At 38.6% G+C, this 18,921-nt stretch overlaps 1 protein-coding gene across 2 annotated transcripts in view; it reads right to left on the bottom strand.

The window, feature by feature from the left end:
* Nucleotides 1–18,921, bottom strand: part of PLA2R1 (phospholipase A2 receptor 1) — a 177,778-nt gene that overhangs the window by 138,270 nt on the left and 20,587 nt on the right. For both annotated transcript variants that reach the window (XR_015222282.1, XM_086615318.1), the window contains exons 11-25: nt 16,959–17,128; nt 15,660–15,862; nt 15,225–15,370; nt 14,648–14,732; nt 13,560–13,692; nt 13,063–13,098; nt 12,400–12,557; nt 8,688–8,752; nt 8,205–8,308; nt 6,681–6,823; nt 5,725–5,842; nt 4,695–4,825; nt 3,991–4,135; nt 842–1,080; nt 150–318 (exon numbers count right to left, since the gene is read on the bottom strand). Coding sequence is in view for 1 of the 2 variants with exons in the window: in XM_086615318.1 (XP_086471444.1) it covers nt 150–318; nt 842–1,080; nt 3,991–4,135; nt 4,695–4,825; nt 5,725–5,842; nt 6,681–6,823; nt 8,205–8,308; nt 8,688–8,752; nt 12,400–12,557; nt 13,063–13,098; nt 13,560–13,692; nt 14,648–14,732; nt 15,225–15,370; nt 15,660–15,862; nt 16,959–17,128 (2,045 nt within the window). In the remaining variant the exon portion in view is untranslated. The remainder of the gene's footprint in view (nt 1–149; nt 319–841; nt 1,081–3,990; nt 4,136–4,694; nt 4,826–5,724; nt 5,843–6,680; nt 6,824–8,204; nt 8,309–8,687; nt 8,753–12,399; nt 12,558–13,062; nt 13,099–13,559; nt 13,693–14,647; nt 14,733–15,224; nt 15,371–15,659; nt 15,863–16,958; nt 17,129–18,921) is intronic.

Raw genomic sequence — 18,921 nt, 5'->3', positions numbered from 1 at the left:
AGTAAGGAAATGCCAGAAATATACTTCAGTCTTGAATAATAATATCATTGCTTAACCTCAAATGAATTTATTTCCTTTCGTATACTTCCACTGTCAACATACACATTTGCAGCTGCAAAGATTTAATATTAAACTTCACTCTGACTTACTAGACGGCTCATGGCAAACTGCTCCTTGCAGAAGTCGTTCACAGTTAGCGCTTTTCCAGTGCCCCAAAGTATCAATGTAAACACAGCTGCCAAAGGCCTGCGACTCGTCGTCTTCCCAGGAGGTAAACAAAGACTTAGTCCCATCCGACCATTCAAAGTTAAGCCCATTCTGCCAAAACAATTTTCAGATTATCTTTCTGATATGCTTTAGCACCATACAAGTTCATCTTCTGGTGGCAACCTCACCAGATATTACAGAATGCCTTTTACATCTCCAAAGGCTGGTAGATCCAGAAGGATCTACAAAAGGGCAGATCCAAGGATCCTCCCAACTTACTTCTGAGAGACCACGAACTACATCTAACCTGCTGTTTTCAGCAAATGGTTATTTGGGCCATTGAACAACTACAAATGAAACAACAGAATTTCAATGTTGACACTATAAGAGATTTTTTATGTGTCTTTAAATGTTTTCTATGACTTTTAGTTTTCAGCAGTCATTGCATCAAACCGGCTCTCATGAGATTTATACATTCCGCTGAAAAAAAAATGGTTAGGGCTCAAGCGTTCCAGAGTTTCATCTCCAGATGCAAACTTCCTGTGACTTCAAATGAATGACACAGCTTATCAGCTTGTTACTGGCAAAACTCTTTTGCAGCATCATATCCATAGCCAGGGAGCTCACTACATACATCGGAAGTGAAGAGCCCGATCCAGTGGTTGTATCCCAGCCGATTCACAACGACCGTGAGGAAAGCTTGGTGATACCGGTCTGTAATGCTGACCAACTCCGCCCCGTTTGCCATGCAGGTTTTTAAAGCTGAAGACCATGTAAAATTCCCACGTATTAGTTTATATGTTCTCTTTCCATACTCTAAAGTATCTGGCACAGAGTACGTTTCAGATGTATTGACGAGATGTCTGGATGTGTCTGTTATAAACAGAAAGGATTTATTTATTTTTTCAAACAGACAGCTTGAACATAGTAGAACAGCACCTAAGAAACCAGAAGTATCCTTAAAAACGAATCTAAAAATTTCAAACTCCTTGGTTTCAGGAGGGTATTGTGAACTTTAAAAAGACGACTACTAGAACAGCACAAAACTCATCACAGGAGTGAATGAGCTTACTGTATAACAAAAAAAAAGAAAACATGGATGGAGTTAGTTCCACTGACTGGATCTTTGAAGGCCAGTAAGAAATCACCTGGGATCTGGGCATATCTCAAACGTCCAATAGCAGTGGGCTGCAGGGTGCTCTTATTCCAGATACCTCGCATGAAATTTAGATTACCTGTTTTTTGACCCATTATTTTTAATAATTCTGAGATCAGTTTACAGCACAAAGCCTGGCCACACAAATAATTGTTCTGGCACAACTTAGAGGATGACAAACTGTGGCTCATGGTACAAGTGTGTGCTTGGGAGCTTCTTGAGTTCATCTTTACTATCCATGAGCCGATGTAAGAAAAATCATAGTACTGGCACTTGAAGAGAAAACCTCTATGCATGGAGACTTAAATCTCTTTTTGATGATAAACTAACACACCAATGTTCAAAAAAAATGAAGAAGCAGACTTGTTAGATTTAAGAAAAAAAGAGAGAGAGTCTCCCATGGGAAAAAAATCAGGAGACAGAGACCATCTTCACTTTTCTACAGAAGGCAAATGCCTTTGCTAATGTGTATGAATGCCCTCAGTACACTTTAAACAAGACTATTAAAATAAAGCAGTGCCTTGGTTTTAATCTCATTTGTCAGTTTGGATTAATTACTTCTGTCTGTAAAACTTCTCTGTGATTTCAAAATGAAGTGCTTGCTTTGCTAAGAGGTGGAGTATTTTTAGACTTGGTTCCCTCTAAGACTAAGGGAGGAATGTAAAACATCATCTTAAAATAGTAAATTCATTTATTATTTATCATTCACAAATGATTTAAAATTAGCAATTTCTAAGCAAGAAAAAGTTCTGCTCTTGAGCTAACCGAAGCATTGTTTTGTTCCAGCTCTCCATGCCTGTCACTGCTTAAAAAAAGAAAATGCAGGAAATGCAGTAAAATGCTGACACAATCCTAACTCAAGCATCGCTAAGAGATCAGAGCCCAGTTCAGATCTCCTGCTGGTTTATTTCATTTTAGTCTCCTACAGAAAATAACTCAAAAAAGGGGAGACGGGATGGCAGAAGCAAAGCATCAGCTCATCTTTCCAGGAATTATTTGTTTGGACATTTGAGCAAATTTAGCAGCTCACTACTGCCAGCAAGAGGCTGTCTCCCTTCTCCCTTCCTTGCTTCTCTGCTCTTCCAGCTGCATATTCCTATGTACAGGTCTGGTGTTTAAACGCCTGACCCTGCACTGAGCTGATGCAGCCTAGAAAAGCTGCACATAATGACATTAATTAGAGGGGGGATAAAAGGGAGGGGGCAGAGGAAAAGACAGGAAAGTTTTCTGCTGAAGTAGCAAGCTGAACTGTCTGAGGTTTGGAAGAGTGCCATGGGTGTCGCAGGGGGAGGCAGGACTGGCCCCTTCACCCCCCGGAGCATTCTGCTGTGCATAGGGCAGGCAGGCAGCACTGAGCCTGGGGCACGGCGTGTCCCCTCCATCCCCACCACGCCTCGACCGGCGCCCATAGGCCACTCTCACATTCACCCAGCCGGGAATCGTGGGGAGGGTCCTGGGCACCCACGGCAGCCCCAGTGCCCCCAGTCCCCCGTCCCCCTGCAGCCTGGCCACCCTGAGGCAACAGTTCTCCTTCCTGCCTTCCAACACCTTTTCCATCTGTCTGAAGCAGCAGCAAAGGGTTAAAATACAAGGGTGCGGGAGCCAAACGAAACAAACCAGCAGGCAAATGCTTTTATTTATTTTTTCTATACTATGCGCAGGTTTACTCCAGCACTCCCTGCGACTGCAGTTCACAATAAACGGGGTGGAACACGGATCTGGTTTGCGAGAGCCACACAGGGGCACTGCCCACAGCTTGTGTTTGCTCCTTCTACTTCTCGGCTCACCCTCCCTCTCCTCCGAGGCCGTCGGCAGGGGAGGAACGTCCCCTTAGACCCAGCGCCTAACTAAGAGGCGATATATAAAGTTGAACCGTATAAAGCCACCCCCGCCTAGGTACAGCACCCAAGGACACTCCTCACAGGCTCAGATTACTGCCCTCCCTTTGCCTTCGGGTTAATAATTTGCTGCTGGTCTATTTCGGTAACGTGCCCTGGCACCCTCCCGCGGGCAGGGACGCGCCCGCCCCTGCGCCCGGGCGCCGGAGCCGCCCCAGCGCCCCGCTGCGCCGCGACGTGCCCGGGGAAACCGAGCAACGCGCGTTCCCAGAAAAAGCTTCGTGCTTCGGGCAGGAGGAGCGAGAAAAGAAAAGCCGAACTCTTTTTGGTCGGTCAGTGGTCCACACTGTCCACAGAAATAACTTTTCTAGAGTCTACGCTGATCTAATATTGCAAGTCCCACCATCCCCCCCACTCCCCCCCCCCCAAAAAAAATCATATTTTCATCATCACTCTGTTTTGCCTTTTGTAATTTCATGTGGTTACTCTGCTGCCATGACAGAAAACATGAAATTTTATCTCTATTCCTGATTCTAAGATACGCAACAGAAAGCTCAAAGTTAGGAAGAAAACTTAGAACATTTTTTTAGAAATTCTTCTACATCTCAGCTATTGATTTATTAAATAGCACAGAGCTAGTCTGTCTAAATATCAAACTATCTCAGAAGTCTTTTATTATGTTCCTGGTTTTATAGGCACCTATAACTAGCTGCTTCTAGATAAAATAATATTAATTCAATACAGTAAGAAAAGAGAAGAGAACAGAAGCAAAGCAAAACAAAACCTTACCCTGAGTCTTTTGGCAGATAAACCCATAATTTTTCTGACAGTTTTCTAAGTACCATTTTCCCGTAAAATAAAAATTTGGGTTATTTGACACCAATGTACATAGTGGAAGTTGTTCTTGAATGTTTGCACTGTTAAAACGCTGTCTCTGCAATCAACACAGAACCTTATATTAATTTAAAAAGACACTGTGTAAAAACAATGCATAATTATTACATGAAATTTAGAAGAATAATTATCTGAAAGTCACTATTATGAATATTTAGGTAGAACAATGAACACTCCCGTAAATACAATTTGAAACAATAACCTCATAATAAAAAAATCACAAGCTTCCACTGAACAAACTAAAACACCAAGTCCAATGTGGACTAATGTGGTGTAAAACATAGGAAATTCATAATTTTATTTCTAAAATTTGCCAGACCTAGCATATGATACTAACCATAAAATTGAACCTTTGGTGCTTAAAAGCTATTGCAAGAGAATGTGACAGTAGTCACAAATGACGTAAATAGCTGTCTCAGTAGTGCCTTTTTTGCTACCTCTAGTTATGCCCATAAATCTGGGCCCGCAGTTGCCTGAAGTTGCAAAAATTAAGAGAAGACTAAGTTGCTGTAACGAGTCAGGCCTCGTCTTTTTGGCAGTCATGATTTTTACGGATAAAACAACTTCCCACTGTCCTTAAACTCCCCAGAAATACTCACATCCACTACTTCAACTGGAGACCAGTTGGAATACATTGGAGTATGTTCGGTCATCCATTTTTCATAATCGTCACTCTGGAAACCTATCCAAACGCTAGTTTTCTGTCCAAATAGATTCATCGTTATGAAAGCTGGAAAATGACACCGGAATAAAATATAATTAACTGGTAGCCATTTAGGGATAGATGAAGTCTCTTCCAACATACTAAATCACTGAAAAATTTCATTACTAATTAATGATGTTACATATTTACTAGAAAGTAAGAACATGAGCAGCATTTCAGTGTCATCTAACTAAAAATTCAGTTAAATTGATTAACTTCAGCTGGGTTAGGATCTAGCCTATCAACTAATAAGTCTTCCAGAAATGTTCACAGCAGCTTGAACAACTTAAGTGTTGGTTCAGGGCAGTGTCTCACTGAAAAAGCTTTTCTCAGTTTTACTTTAAAATAAGATTTCTCAACTAAAGATAGCCAGTGAGATTCCTCTCACCTCCAAACAAACGGTTTTACACATGTATGAAATTCAACCACAGATTTTTATGAATAGAGATTATAAATATTTCCAAATCTGCTGGTATTTATTTCTGTGACAGTTCCAGACTAGTGCTATGCTTATGTGCTATACTATAGATCAGATTTTAAGTGCTATTAAAGGATAAAAATAAGATTGATTTTGTAACTGTGTGATGTCGCATTCATAAGACAGAAATTTTACATAGCAGATTTTTATATGAAATAATAAATATTCCATTATTTTTTGTATTCCTGATGGATAATAGTAAGCATAAAAGAAATTATAATTACTCCTCAAAATATAACTATCATATAGCTCAGTGGATATTTGAATCTTTACATTTTGGGAAACTGGGAAAGAGAAACACTAATTTTTAGTGTTCCACTAATAAGTGGAACCATGCGTAGGATCTGAGTGATCTTTTTTCCTAAATCTGTATCCAAGATGAAACTTTACTACAGCATCCTAATGAAGAGGAAATTTTATTTATTTAACAATATTTTCAGTACTCCACCTTGTTCTAGTTCATCTTCAAGAGAAGCGAGTGACCCATCATAGCTACTGCAGAACTCTTGTGCAGAGTACCAGCTTCTCAGATGCTCTGGATCCTTTGGAATTTGTATCAAAAAGCACTGTTTAAAAAAAAAAAAAAAAGCTTGTTTTGTTTTGTTTTTTCTCAAGTTTAAAAACTATTTGTCCCTAAGATAAATAAGATCCCTAAGAGTAATCACTAAAACATTTGATGTCCTGTTACTGAAAACTAAAATTTCATTATTTTCTGTCCTGCAGTGGACCTCTCCAACACATTTGGTGTCAGTTTTCAGCGGCCATCAGGCTTGGATTCAAATCAGTTGTTTAAAGGCAAACACAATCTGGGTTAAACTTATCCTTGTAGTCACTGCAGTTTAGCCCTGGGATAAATCCAGCCACCTCAGTGCATGTTGTTATTACGGAATGCATGTATTTAAACCAAGCCTGATTAAATAATTGCCTTTCCACCTTCAATTGCAAGTAGACTTTGGTTTAAAATTCTCTTTGATGAATCCTATCTGAAACTGCATCTTTTGGAGGATGGCAGCAGTTTGGGACCATTTAGTACAACAAGGGATCAGAGATCTGTTTTGAGACTGTAAGAGACTCTTCGAGTTGTCATTAAGTGGAAAAGAGAGGATGGGGACAGGCTTTTTACAGCAAAAGCACAAATACGCTTAGACAGCTTTGGCATATATGAGTATTCATTTCCTTCAACTAAAGTAAAATTTTTGACACCTCATTAAAACAACTTCTGTGTGCAAAGCTGCTTAATAGCTGTAAACCTTTGTGTCACTGTCAGTAGTCATAAATCTAAGAGCCCTGCTTTTAAAAAGGAAGAAAATCTTCAAATATTGAATAATCCTTAAGAAATCCAATTTCTGTAATAAGTACAGAACACATTCTGAATTATCAAACAGCAGAAAAAAAATGTTTTACTTTCAATCCAAAGTGCAACCAGCCTTTTGGACATATTCCTTGTTGGTTCTGGTCTTTTGGAATCTCCTTCTCTATTTTCCATGCAAATTTACGCTTACAAATACAGGGAAGAGAGACAGTACAGTTTTCATCACCCCAGAGTCCTGTGTAAAAAGAAAAATCACAGTTCAATATTGACTTGAGAATTGGAAAGGGGTTTTTTTGTTAGCTAGCTTAGATATCATTAAGAAGAGTATCCTTTAGTGATTGAGTAAAACAAGATTCTGCATCAAATACATTTCAACATAGCGCATTACAGTAGATTTGAGCGTCCATGGGACTCATACTTTTATTCCCAGTTTGATTTTATTAAGTTAAACCAATTCCTCTACACTGAGTCAGAAAACATATGCCTATATCATTGTGTATTTTAAAAGAAAACAGTAGTTATGCAAAAAAAAATAAATAAAGGGAAGGTATAGAAACGATGCCTTCCAGATAAAATAGTTTGACTTCCTTACATTGAAAATTGTTGGCAAGATCCAGGTACTGACAGAAAACGCTGACCTGCTGAACACACGCTGACCTGAAAATACATTTTTCAGTGGAACACAGTTCACTCAACAAGTTGTTGACCAGCTCCCATCTGCAGGCCAGCTGATGGGGGAGGGTGGGCATCCCTTTCTTTTATCCGATACTAACTACAGTAATGCCAAACTCAAGCGTTTGAAGGTCATGAATTAAAACCTTGAGGTTCCACATGGAAAAAATGGAGGGTTTACATTTTTTCAGTTTTGGCTCTCCAGGCTGAGATTACAAAAGTGTGACTGGATTCATGTTTTTCAGTCCTCACAAATACAAAGCAGGATAATTTTTCTTCCCATGGAACCTGACATGTTTATCATTTAACTTGCAGATCTTCAGAAAATAGAGATTGAGATATGACAGAAATCACTGGAACCAGCAGCACTGCAATTTTTTTTTATTCTTCTAGCAAATTATAGAGCTATGTGATGATGTAAATGCTAGCACCAAAACCATGGTACCCAAAAATCCCTCAGCAGACTGGCTATGGGATCAAAAATAAGCTAGAAACCTGAGTATTTAATGTCGTGTGCCGACAGAAAAACAGTTTATAAATGTAGGAAAAATTATTGGTCATCCGTCTGGCTCATTTGGTTATCAGAAAACTGACTGCGAAAACCAGCAATACCTTAACATTTTTGCTGTGCCACATAACTCTTAAGTAAAATTAAAGATTCTGTATCGCTGGAATCTTTGTATTTTGACATTACAGTACTGAAACTATTAATGTATTTTTAAATCCTATAACCTAGTCTCTGAGCATATTAATGATATTTTAATATTATTTTCTCAACCATAAAAAAAGCTATGCAAATTATTATCATGTAACAGGACTAGGTAATACAGGACCATGTAATATCGATTGTATTTCTTGAAAGCAAATAAAAAATAATATAACCCCTTTGGCCAACCTCAGAATCAAGTCACAACTCCTGCAACAAAAGGAAATACAAAATAAACCTGTTTGTGATGAAATGAAGCCACATCTTTTCCCTGGTTTCTGCAGATATCTTTCCCTCCCTTCATTCCAGTTCTGGTATGTTACTGGTGATTCATCTCTCCAGCTGCACAGAAATGTTAAGAGTATAGTTACACTTTTTCCTATCCTTACCTAAAAACACAACCTCCATTAAATGTGTTTGTAAGCAGATACAGAGTAGAACGTGCCCCTTTATTAACTAAGCTTTAAAAAAAGACAAACAACAACAAGGTTGGTATTCCTGTCTCCTGCTTGTACCTTTTATAATGCTTTTAGAAGAAATACCGTAACATGGAGATAAATTAAGGGTAATATATTCTGAAGATATTTACATGAGAACTGAAGTTGTCTCTTGAATATCCCACTCAGTCATCAAACTGTTTTGGTCCATCAGACTGAGTGGCAGCCTGCAAACCGGGCACGCCAAGTACAGCACGCAGCCGCTGAAGCGTAGGTATTCTTACCGAAATTCATCGCTGAGGTTTTCTGCGTGCAGTCCGATCCACCAGTGAACATCACTATTCGATAGCTATAAAAAAATGTTTTGCCACACATTTAACTGTTGTTGCCTTCTTATTAAAGCATTAACAAACCCCTAAAATCAGGCTCTATTTATATTCAGATGAATAACATCTCCATTGGGTTCCAATAGGAAGAACAGGTGCTAAATCCCGCCCATGCCAGTCTATGTCACTTCAGGAAGGTTATTCACGTGAAGAGAGCGTGATTTAGCTCCCAGTTTCCACTGGGTTGCTGATTACCTTCTGTAAACTAAGAATTTACAATTTTAAGAATTTACAGCCTATCTGACTTGAAAAGGACTGTAGTCTTACGCCAGAATTTGTTTTTCCCCAACTACTAAAAACAGACAACAGCAAATACTTCCTTTTAGCATTAATATACTGGTGGTTCTTAATGTTTCCAAAATGTTTTCTATGAACATCTACTGACTTTGTATAGCTTATACAAGAGATTCCTAGAGATGCTTTCCAGGCCGATTGTTGTTCTCAGGAAAGGTTCTAGACCTCCAGACCTAAAAGGTGAAGTATTATGGGTAAGTCACAGAAATAACGTTATTCAAACAGCCACTTATTATTGCTGTGCTGACTCGATTCTGCTTTAAACTCGGGCTTCACTTGCAGGGTTAGCCTCTCAATAGTCACAGTTTTGGGGTCTTTGGAAAGGGGTCAACAAAGAAAAAACGTTCTGAATGTGCAGGACACTGGAAAAGCCATCCTATCTCTGAGCAGCATTTATTTTTTTCCAGAAAGAACTGAACTGTAGCCTGTGTCGTGGCAGCCGCACCATCCTTGGAGTTATAGTTGGGATTTCACCAGCTTACAGCTTACACAGCAATATCGAATGAAGAAAACAGACATTTCTGACAAAGAGGAGACTCGGGAACACTGCCTGATTTGGTACTGCCTGGCCCCTGAGTTTAGTTTTCTAATTTCAGCACTCAGCCTACACATTAGTTTTTAAAGAAACAGTGAAAAATATAATTTCAAATTTAATGCTAAGAAATTTTCACCAAGTTTTCTAATGACATGTGCAAAGTCTATTCAGACTGTTGAGTATTATTTTAGTGATTGCCATCCTTACTCCTGCTTCCACAGGAAACCGGTTACAATTGTTTAGGGACACACCTGGCTATACTGGGAAAGCTCAGCCAAAGGCAGCAGGCTTTAAAATAGCTGCATACGTTATATTCTGAGACAAAACTTCAAGGAAGTCAACCTGATTTCCAACACCAAGGGAGTAAACTTGGCTTTTTCATTTCAGAATGCTCACAAACTGCCATAGTACCCACTAATTTTAATGATAAATCTGCTTTTAAAAGTTCTCTTCTAAGTAAACATGATTTTAAAGAAGCATTCTGATTAACCGTTTTAAGTGATCTTAAGTTGGAATAATACATCTTTTTTTAAAGTTATATATTTTTTAAAGTCATAAACATTCAGCACTAGGTAAGGCAGTGATTACATCACACCACAATCTCTGGTAGACATGGAAGAAGACAGCCTAGCCCATTATGTTGCTCTTTCAAATAAGAAATATTTAAGCTATTTCCACCATGAACTGTTGGTTTAAATCCAGTTAATCATGTTTTATTACAAAATTACTTAAATGGCAGATAAAAATGACACATAATTCCTTGGAAGCTTAAAAATCCCATCTTAATATAACACTATTCTACTTACGCTTTCTACTGTAATTTAAAAGCAGAGAAGGCTGTACACAGTGCAAGCAAAACTAAGTATGGGTTAAGAGCTTTTCTACCCAGCACTTTCTTTTAAAGATTATGCTGTGATATCCCTTTGCATTACAGCCACATAATTTTGCCCTCAGTAAAGCAGACAGATTATTTTTCTTCTTTTTTTTGGGTGTATTTTCTTTGTTTTTCTTTTACCGAAAACACCTAAAAGAAAACAGACTTAGTTTCTTGGGAATTCATCTGCTTCTGCAGCTATTTCTCAGCTTCAAATCTGTTACATCAGAGTGGTTCCACAGAAATTCTGCTTTCATCCAGAGGAGGGAATTTAGAGGCAGAGGTCTTTCTTCCCATATAAATATCCATAGTCACAAAGGGGTTTAATTCAGGGGACCTCATAGAAATGTGCAGACACATGGGAATGTCGCCCAAGCTGGCGTACACAGAGGAAAAGGTAATCTGATTTCCATGGTCATAAGCACCCACCTCTATGGTTTAGCGTTCTAGATTTAATTAAGGTGCAGAGAAATTGGTAATTCTTCATTCTTGGCCAGCTCTCCCCAAAAGTAACATTTCAAATCACCACGTTGAACATTTAAACTATGAAGACCATTTCAAACATCTGGCCTTACTGCCCACATCATGCTAATATACCCACTGAAACATCTCTCACTATGGCTACCTGATGACCAGCTCCAAGTTACTGAATGGGAACGGGGTGTAACTGTGGAACCGTGCAGGATCAGGAGACCTCACAGTGGACGCAGAACCGCTGTGTGAACACCTGAGGAACCACGATGGGTCCCCTTGTCAGGGAGGGGTGGGGGATGAAGAAGAAACAGAGAAGAATGTACACCACATGTGAAACAAACCTTTCTCTTTACCTCTAATTACTTTCATAACTTTGGGATAGGAAGCTGATTTTTGCTCCTCTTGGGTCTTTTGAGGCGGACTGACTGACCTCCTCATTAGCAGACATAATTCTGCAGATCCTCAAATGTTACTGACTTCTTTAGCTAAATAGGGCTTCAGGGAGGGATGTGGGAAATCCCTCATCGCTCATTTAATAAATCCCTTATCCCTCATTTAAGCATCGCTATAGGCTCGGGGAGGAGTGGCTGGAGAGCTGCCTGGCGGAGAAGGACCTGGGGGTGTTGGTTGACTACCGGCTTGATATGAGCCAGCAGTGTGCCCAGGTGGCCAAAAAGGCCAATGGGATACTGGCATGTATCAAGAATAGTGTGACCAGCAGGAGCAGGGAAGTGATCCTGCCCCTGTACTCGGCACTGGTGAGGCTGCACCTGGAATATTGTGTCCAGTTTTGGGCCCCTCGCTTTAAGAGAGATATTGACCTCCTGGAGCGAGTCCAAAGAAGGGCGACTAAACTGGTCAAGGGGCTGGAAAATAAAACTTATGAGGAGCGGCTGAGGGAGTTGGGGCTGTTTAGCCTGGAGAAGAGGAGGCTGAGGGGAGACCTGATTACGGCCTATAAATACTTGAGAAAAGATGGTGGGGAGGTAGGGGAAGGGCTCTTTACATTAGTGATGGGTGATAGAACAAGAGGAAATGGGCATAAGCTTAGTCAGGGGAGATTCAGGTTGGATGTTAGGAAGTATTTCTTCTCTGAAAGGGTTGTCAGCCACTGGAATAAGCTGCCCAGGGAGGTGGTTGAGTCCCCATCCCTGGATGTGTTTAAGAATAGGGTGGATGAGCTACTTGAGGATATGGTTTAATGGGGATTAGGGATGGTTGGACTCGATGATCTCTAAGGTCTTTTCCAACCTAGAAATCTATGAAATCTATGAAATCTATGAAATGAAGACAGCAAGAGAACTATTTCTAAAGTAAAATGTCTTTCAGATTCTACCTGGAGCAACAGGCAGACAGATATTCCAAAAGATGCAACAGAAAATAATCAGTTACTGCCTGAGGGTTTATCTTCTCAAAGGGGTAGTTTTTGTTACCTTCTTGATTTTATTTTGAATAAAAGCTTGTTCACCAGAAGAATTTATTGTTGCCATTCCACTGCGAAGCCAGCCACAGATAAACTCATAGCTTTCCCAGTCTGTAGGACTGACATGGAAGAGATATTCTGCTCCTTGATAATATGACCATGGCAGTTCTAGAAAACAAGCAGAAGAGTCAGTGGGATAGAAACTCATTTCCAGTCTCATCCTTTGTGATCCCCATGGCCCATCTCCAGCCACGTGCCACAGGACAAATACGCCACAGCTAACAGCAGAACAGTATCTGACATATCAAATTATGGAAACAAATGAACAATGAGTAAATTATGATTTTATATTCTGTCCTGTGATACTGCAGTAATGTTAACAGGGTTGCCCAGCCTTTGCGAAAAGGCAGTTTTAATGTGATGGAGAGGCTATCAAATTCCTGTGCTTTTTACCGTCAACCTTCCTTTACCTAACTGAAGTAGTATCTGGTGTTTCAGTGTTCCTAAACAAAGGAGTGGCAGATTTTGATCTGTAGCAACAAGTACCTCCTGAGTCCCTTAATGTACATTTTAAACTTAGAACATTGAAGAGTTATTTTGTTTTTACCGATAGCTCAAATTACATTTCCAAATTATAATGTTTCAAGATGTGAAAAAAAGAATGTTTTCATACCAGCTATGTACCACCCTGGATTCTTTGGCTTAACACCTGCAAAAATACATAAATAAATTAAAACATTGCTGATTAAGAATTAAAAGAGATATTTCACTGGAATTGCTTTCTTCACATGGTAAGGATCAAATCAAAATAATGAAGAATATTACTATTCTCGTTCAGGGACAAAAAAAGGAGTTAAACATGGAATAAAAATAATTGTTACACGTAACAAACAACATTTTTAGTAACCTTTATAAATAAAAACTTTGATTAACTGCTACTAACTGCTCATCACTGATATTCATTTTTAAACTGACTGCACACACCAGACTTGTTAAATGGCCAACAAACCTTAATGGCCACATTTAGCTTTGCAACGATTTCATGCAGAAGACAAATCAGAAGTACTCCAGATGTGGCTAAAAAGCAGGCTTTTAGATATTTTTTTTCTTGTCTTTCCTAAATTGCAAGTAATGGGTATGACAGACAAGGTAAGTTATTTAACAGCTCACCTTTTGGTATTTTGCATATCCATTCACGCTTTTCATTGCAGTGTGCTGGAAAGACCGTTCTATTTACTTTGAACACACCACAGTTTCTTGAGTCATCTTCAATATACTTGCTCTCCAAAAATGAAGATACAACCTGAAAACAGCACATTCATTATCTTTCACCAACAATCCAAGATGAAGCATTTCAAAATCTCATTATGGAGAAAAAGGAAGGATTTGGAGATGTGTGTATGGTAAGAGCATCATAAGCAACAACTAGAGGACCACCTAGATTGTGGTGGTAAAATCCAAAAAATAGGGTCCATAATCATGTTCTTTCAATGTCCTGTTCAACTTTCCCATCTTATATCAGACTCCTTCTTCATAAAAATACTTGAAAAGCTATGAAATCTAACAATTTTTTGACATGCTTAGCAGTAGTTGCCCACATTTAACTGTCTTTGCTTTGGTTCAACATGTTGCATGATTGAACTTTGCACTCGCTTTCTGAAATGACTTAAGAAGCGATGGCAGAGCTGGCACTGTTCTTTAAGGCTGAAAACCAATTACAATTTAAAAACTGACCCTTCTTCAGTTATTCGATGTTTAAATCCCAGGCATACAGCACCAATTTCTTCAAAGATGCAAAATAAAAAGTGGTATCAAAAAAGGAAAGACTTAGCTTGGAATGCAGGCATGAACCTAACAGTCATAGAACAAATAAAGGATGAAAGCACAGCTCTAAGGCTTTCCAATGTGTGTGCACGTGTATATAGGTAAATATGTATATATACAGACACACACACCCATGTGTTCAGTGTGCCTATGCCTGGTCCTGGGCTAAACACATCATCCTTTGCAGGAGAGCATGTATCTGCAAAACTTTAATCCTATCAAATTCCTTTCGCATTTGCACAGCTTTTTTGCACAGGCTGTTATTTTAATAGTAGTGTACTATTAATCCTATTGTAACAATTACTTTAAGTGAAGTATGTGGACACAAAAACCAGTTTTCCTGGCCAACACTTGCTCACAAGGCTTATTTTTGTGAACTTATCCTCAGATATGACTTGAAAGGTTACTGAAATACATAATACACAGATAGTTACAGGTGTTCTGTCAGACCACTGCCATGCCCCTCCAGAAAGTGAGTTTCTTTTATTAAATCCAATCCAGAACTGTCTTTCTTCTGTCCTATGATGGAAACAAAGAAAATAACATTTCTCATGCACTTTTTTCCTTAGCTATTTCAGAAATTATTTTTTAAATAGTGCAAATACCCATATTCACTTCTTCTTGAATTCAATAGATCATTCTGTAATACCTATCTTAACTCTTTAGTATCCTTGAAGTTAACTCTAGTTTTCCTACTAAAATGTTACATTTTTAAAGATGAAAACATTTAAAATAGGATTAAAATTGCTGAATTTCCATTTCAATGGGGAATGTTAACTCACAAGAACATCACCTTGACATTAACAGTTTCTCAACATCTACTACAAAGATCATCTTCAAAAAGAATCACATTACAGTGTTGCTAATCCACGTCTTTTCACCCATTTCTAAGTTCATGCTAGAGACTTCTTCAGCCACTAGTAAAGAGGATGGAAGAACCTAAATTGCAGATTATGTTTACATTATAGTATGATTAAGATAAATCTTGTTGATGTTAAAAAATATATTTACCTATCAAAAATTGTATATAATAAATTGTTTAAAAATGTCTCTTCGTAGATATGGCTAAAACTAGCAAGATGTCCTCCAAAATCTTGGCATAATGCTTCTGCTTCATCCCATGTTCTTCTCATCAGAACTTTTTCATTGTGAAATATCTGCAATGAAATAAACACTGTCACAAGTGTAGTTGATTTTGGAGGGCAGTTGTCTTAGAAACTCATAAAAATGCAGTATTATTCACAGTTTTTCCCACAGTAAAGCCATGTATATTCCAAGTAGAGTTCCAATTCTTAAGACTTTCACTCACTTTAAAAAGGAGTGAAGGGGGATAACAATTTTTGCTGTTCAGTAAAAGAAATAATGCTTTATCGAAAACGTTTTAGGAACAGTGTACCCCTAAGCTGATGCAGAATCAGAAAAACACAAAGCAAGTTTGTCACATACCTTGTAGCAGTTGAGCAGATTAGCTTCTGACTCCCATCCAAAATAGCAGGAACTCAAATGTTTTTGAAAAGTAAGTTCAGGTTCTTCGTAAGAACTGATTTTTTGCTTGCACAATGACATTGCTTTGAAGTTCTTGCAGCTCTTCACCTCCCAATAACCAATGGGGTACTGCCCTCGCATAGCCACACATCCTCCAGAATGACCTAGACATGGGAGTAAGTGGTGAGTATCAGAATAAAGCTTTTGAATTTTGTGAATTTTTGGTGAAGTGACTGTTTCATTGGCATCAGGTTCTGAAGAAAACCTCAATGAACTTACAAAAGTAGCAAATTCCCTGGTCAGAGACCAATTTATAAGCCTGTCTTGACTGACTTGAGCTTATAAATTGAACCATGAGGAAGGGTTCCTCTCACAAAACGCAGGAAATGAAATGCAATTTAAAATAGTATTTTTGCAAACTGCAGTAGTAAAGCAATAAACGTCAAGAGTCCAAAACCGAGAAGCAATTAATGAAATAGAGAGTCTTTACTATTATTTCTCTATTCCCAGGTACTGCTAAGAGGTTTATGTTTCAAAGGCTGAACAACTATTTTGTTTTTTCCTTTTTTTTTGTTTTCTTGGGATATTTTCCTTTAGATTACCATAAACCAAACAACATCAAGCAAGCAAACCAAGTATCAGCAAACTAAAGGGGAAGAAGAAGAAGAAGAAGAAATTTCCACCCAGTGCTCCTATTGACAGAAATGTATCTAAGGCAATCTCTGCCCTCTTTTTTTTCATATAAAATGTAAATTACAAACTGACTGTTACTGAATAAAATTCATGACTTCTCTGGGACCTTTCACTGGGAGTCTCAGGAAGCCCTGTCAGCCTCCTTGAAAAGGCCATAATGAAATGTATGAAAAATATCTCACAGAAGAAGAAAAATTCCAAGGATTAGCTGTGTCTGCAAGGAAATCATGGCTATTAATTTTCCCGTTGCCACAGCGGAGGGTGGGAAGATGACGTCCAGCATCCGGCCACAACCGGGAAGCCCACGATAACAGCACCCGGGTGGAAAGCAGGGAAGGAAGCTCTGGCTTCTCCACAACTGCTAACTCATCTATCTATGTCCATCTGTGGCAGGAAGTTACAGAGTTAATAGAAAATATAAACTTATTTTTCTGCTCTCTTGACCAAGCAGGGAGGAAAGGACTGGGACTCTTCAGTCACTGCTAAGCCACTGCCTTAGTGGTGGGGGGAAGAGAGCGTGTTGCCCCCTCCAAGCCATTTCTTTTTTTTTATCAGCACATTACTCACGTGGCTGGTACTTGTTCCAGTTTGTGTAGCTCACGGAGCGATTCTTCCCCCCTGTACTTAGCCAAAAGTATTCTCCTGTGTTGTTAAGGTCTTGCAATCCTATCCAAATATAAGTTCTCTCAGATTTTACCACGCTACGGATCATGCTGTTTATAAAAGCTTGTTCAAACCTTAAGAAAATAATCAAGACAAAAAGTTTAGTAGAATAAAATAGGTCAACTGGTATTTCAGTGAATAGCTCTCATGAAATGATTTAAATTATGCAAGAAGAGAAACCTATATGAGCGGTACTTTGTTTTCTTTGTAGAATGCTGTGGGGAACTTCAGGCACAAGCCTGTAGCATAAACCATAAATTTTCCCTACTATTTTTTTTCAGCATTTGGGCACATAGAAGAAACAGTAGATTAAGATCCTATAAGCTCAGTGCTTGAACTACAAGATGTAAAGACAGAATATATTAATGATGCACAAATAAAAGTAAGAAACTCCTTGTGTGAAGGAAAAAAGATAGCAGGGTCTGAAAAAGCTACAGAAGACAGGAAAAAAGCTCTGCACAGAAGTGTCCTATTGGAACCAGACACACAAACTAGAGCTAAGAAACCAGAGCTGAAGGACTCAAAGCACTAGCTGGTCTGACTACAGAAGGAATCATTTTTTCCTTCTTTAATTTCTTCATTACAGTTACGTGAGAGATTTACATCTTTTTGCAAGTAATAGTTGTTGCAAGTAGTAACCCACTTGTCACTTAATTTATTCAGACATAATTGGTATAGCATTATACAAGACTGCTTCAGTTAATGAGCAAATTAATCAGTTTTCTATGAAAATACACACAGCAAAGTAAATTCCCAGTTTAATAAAGACTTACACGACTTCTTGGTTTCACACATTGTGAAAAGAATGGCTAAATACCGTAAGGATGATATTAATGTAAAAAACTGAATGTATCTGTAACACTGAGAACTTTTATTTAATTTTGATTTCCTCTGCATGTTCTCTTTTTATATCAATTCTCCTTCCTCTACAACCTACTTTTTAACGAATATTTTAGGATCAATACACTGAAAAGTTTTTGCGTTTTTCACTCCAGAACAACAAACCTCAGCAGTAATTAAGAAAAAAAAAGCTAAACCAACAACTAGCTTCCTTTGCTACTCCAATATTGAAACTGGGAACTAACGTAATAAACAGTGATGGTTGCACCTAGCAAAAATCAAATAAAAAGAAATCAGCAGAAAAAGACAGAAGACGCGCTTCCAGCGATTCGCAGCATGCCCTCAGCTCCCGGTGACGTTCGAGCTGCAGATGCTCAGCTGTGAGAATTTGTCCTTTATCCTCCCGTAAGGATTGCTGTCGTACTGCAGTACAGTGCTGTATGCGTCATGCAGAATCCTGAAACCATGGGGCAGGTCAAATTCCCATTGATGTAAGTCCTTGCATGGGGTAGCCTGCATTTTCCTAAAATTTCTAGCTATCATTCATCTGATTGCTGGTGGTTACAGTACTTCTCCCATCCTAAAGGGAGAGGGCATTTCCTCCTTCAGTTGTTTGTGGGGTTTGTTTTTTTTTTTAACAATAAATACATGGAGGTTAAAGTATGTATGTAATATATCTATCAGCACTTCATAAACTTTAATGGGAATCCAACATATAGGGTAAATCACAAAGCGATCAGAGAAAACCCAAGCATCTGGACATCTGCAGAGGAGAAAGCCTTTGCTGAAGCTGGAATACAGGTAAATAGGAACAGAGCAAGGGAAGATAGACCTCAAATGCTTTCAAACATTTACTCTCTCTCCCAGTTTGCTGAGAACTCGTGTAAAATGCGGACATAAATAGAAACACTTACAAAACATTAATAGATTTGGATTAAAATTTGATGTATTTTGATTATAAAAATTAAATCTCTCTTCATTTTCTGGTATATTTTCCAAGTACATCAATAAAGTTTCTTAAAGATGT

This window comes from Tauraco erythrolophus, chromosome 8 (assembly GCF_009769465.1).
Source record: "Tauraco erythrolophus isolate bTauEry1 chromosome 8, bTauEry1.pri, whole genome shotgun sequence".
Lineage (NCBI taxonomy): Eukaryota > Metazoa > Chordata > Aves > Musophagiformes > Musophagidae > Tauraco > Tauraco erythrolophus.
This window is presented reverse-complemented; position numbering and strand designations above follow the sequence as displayed.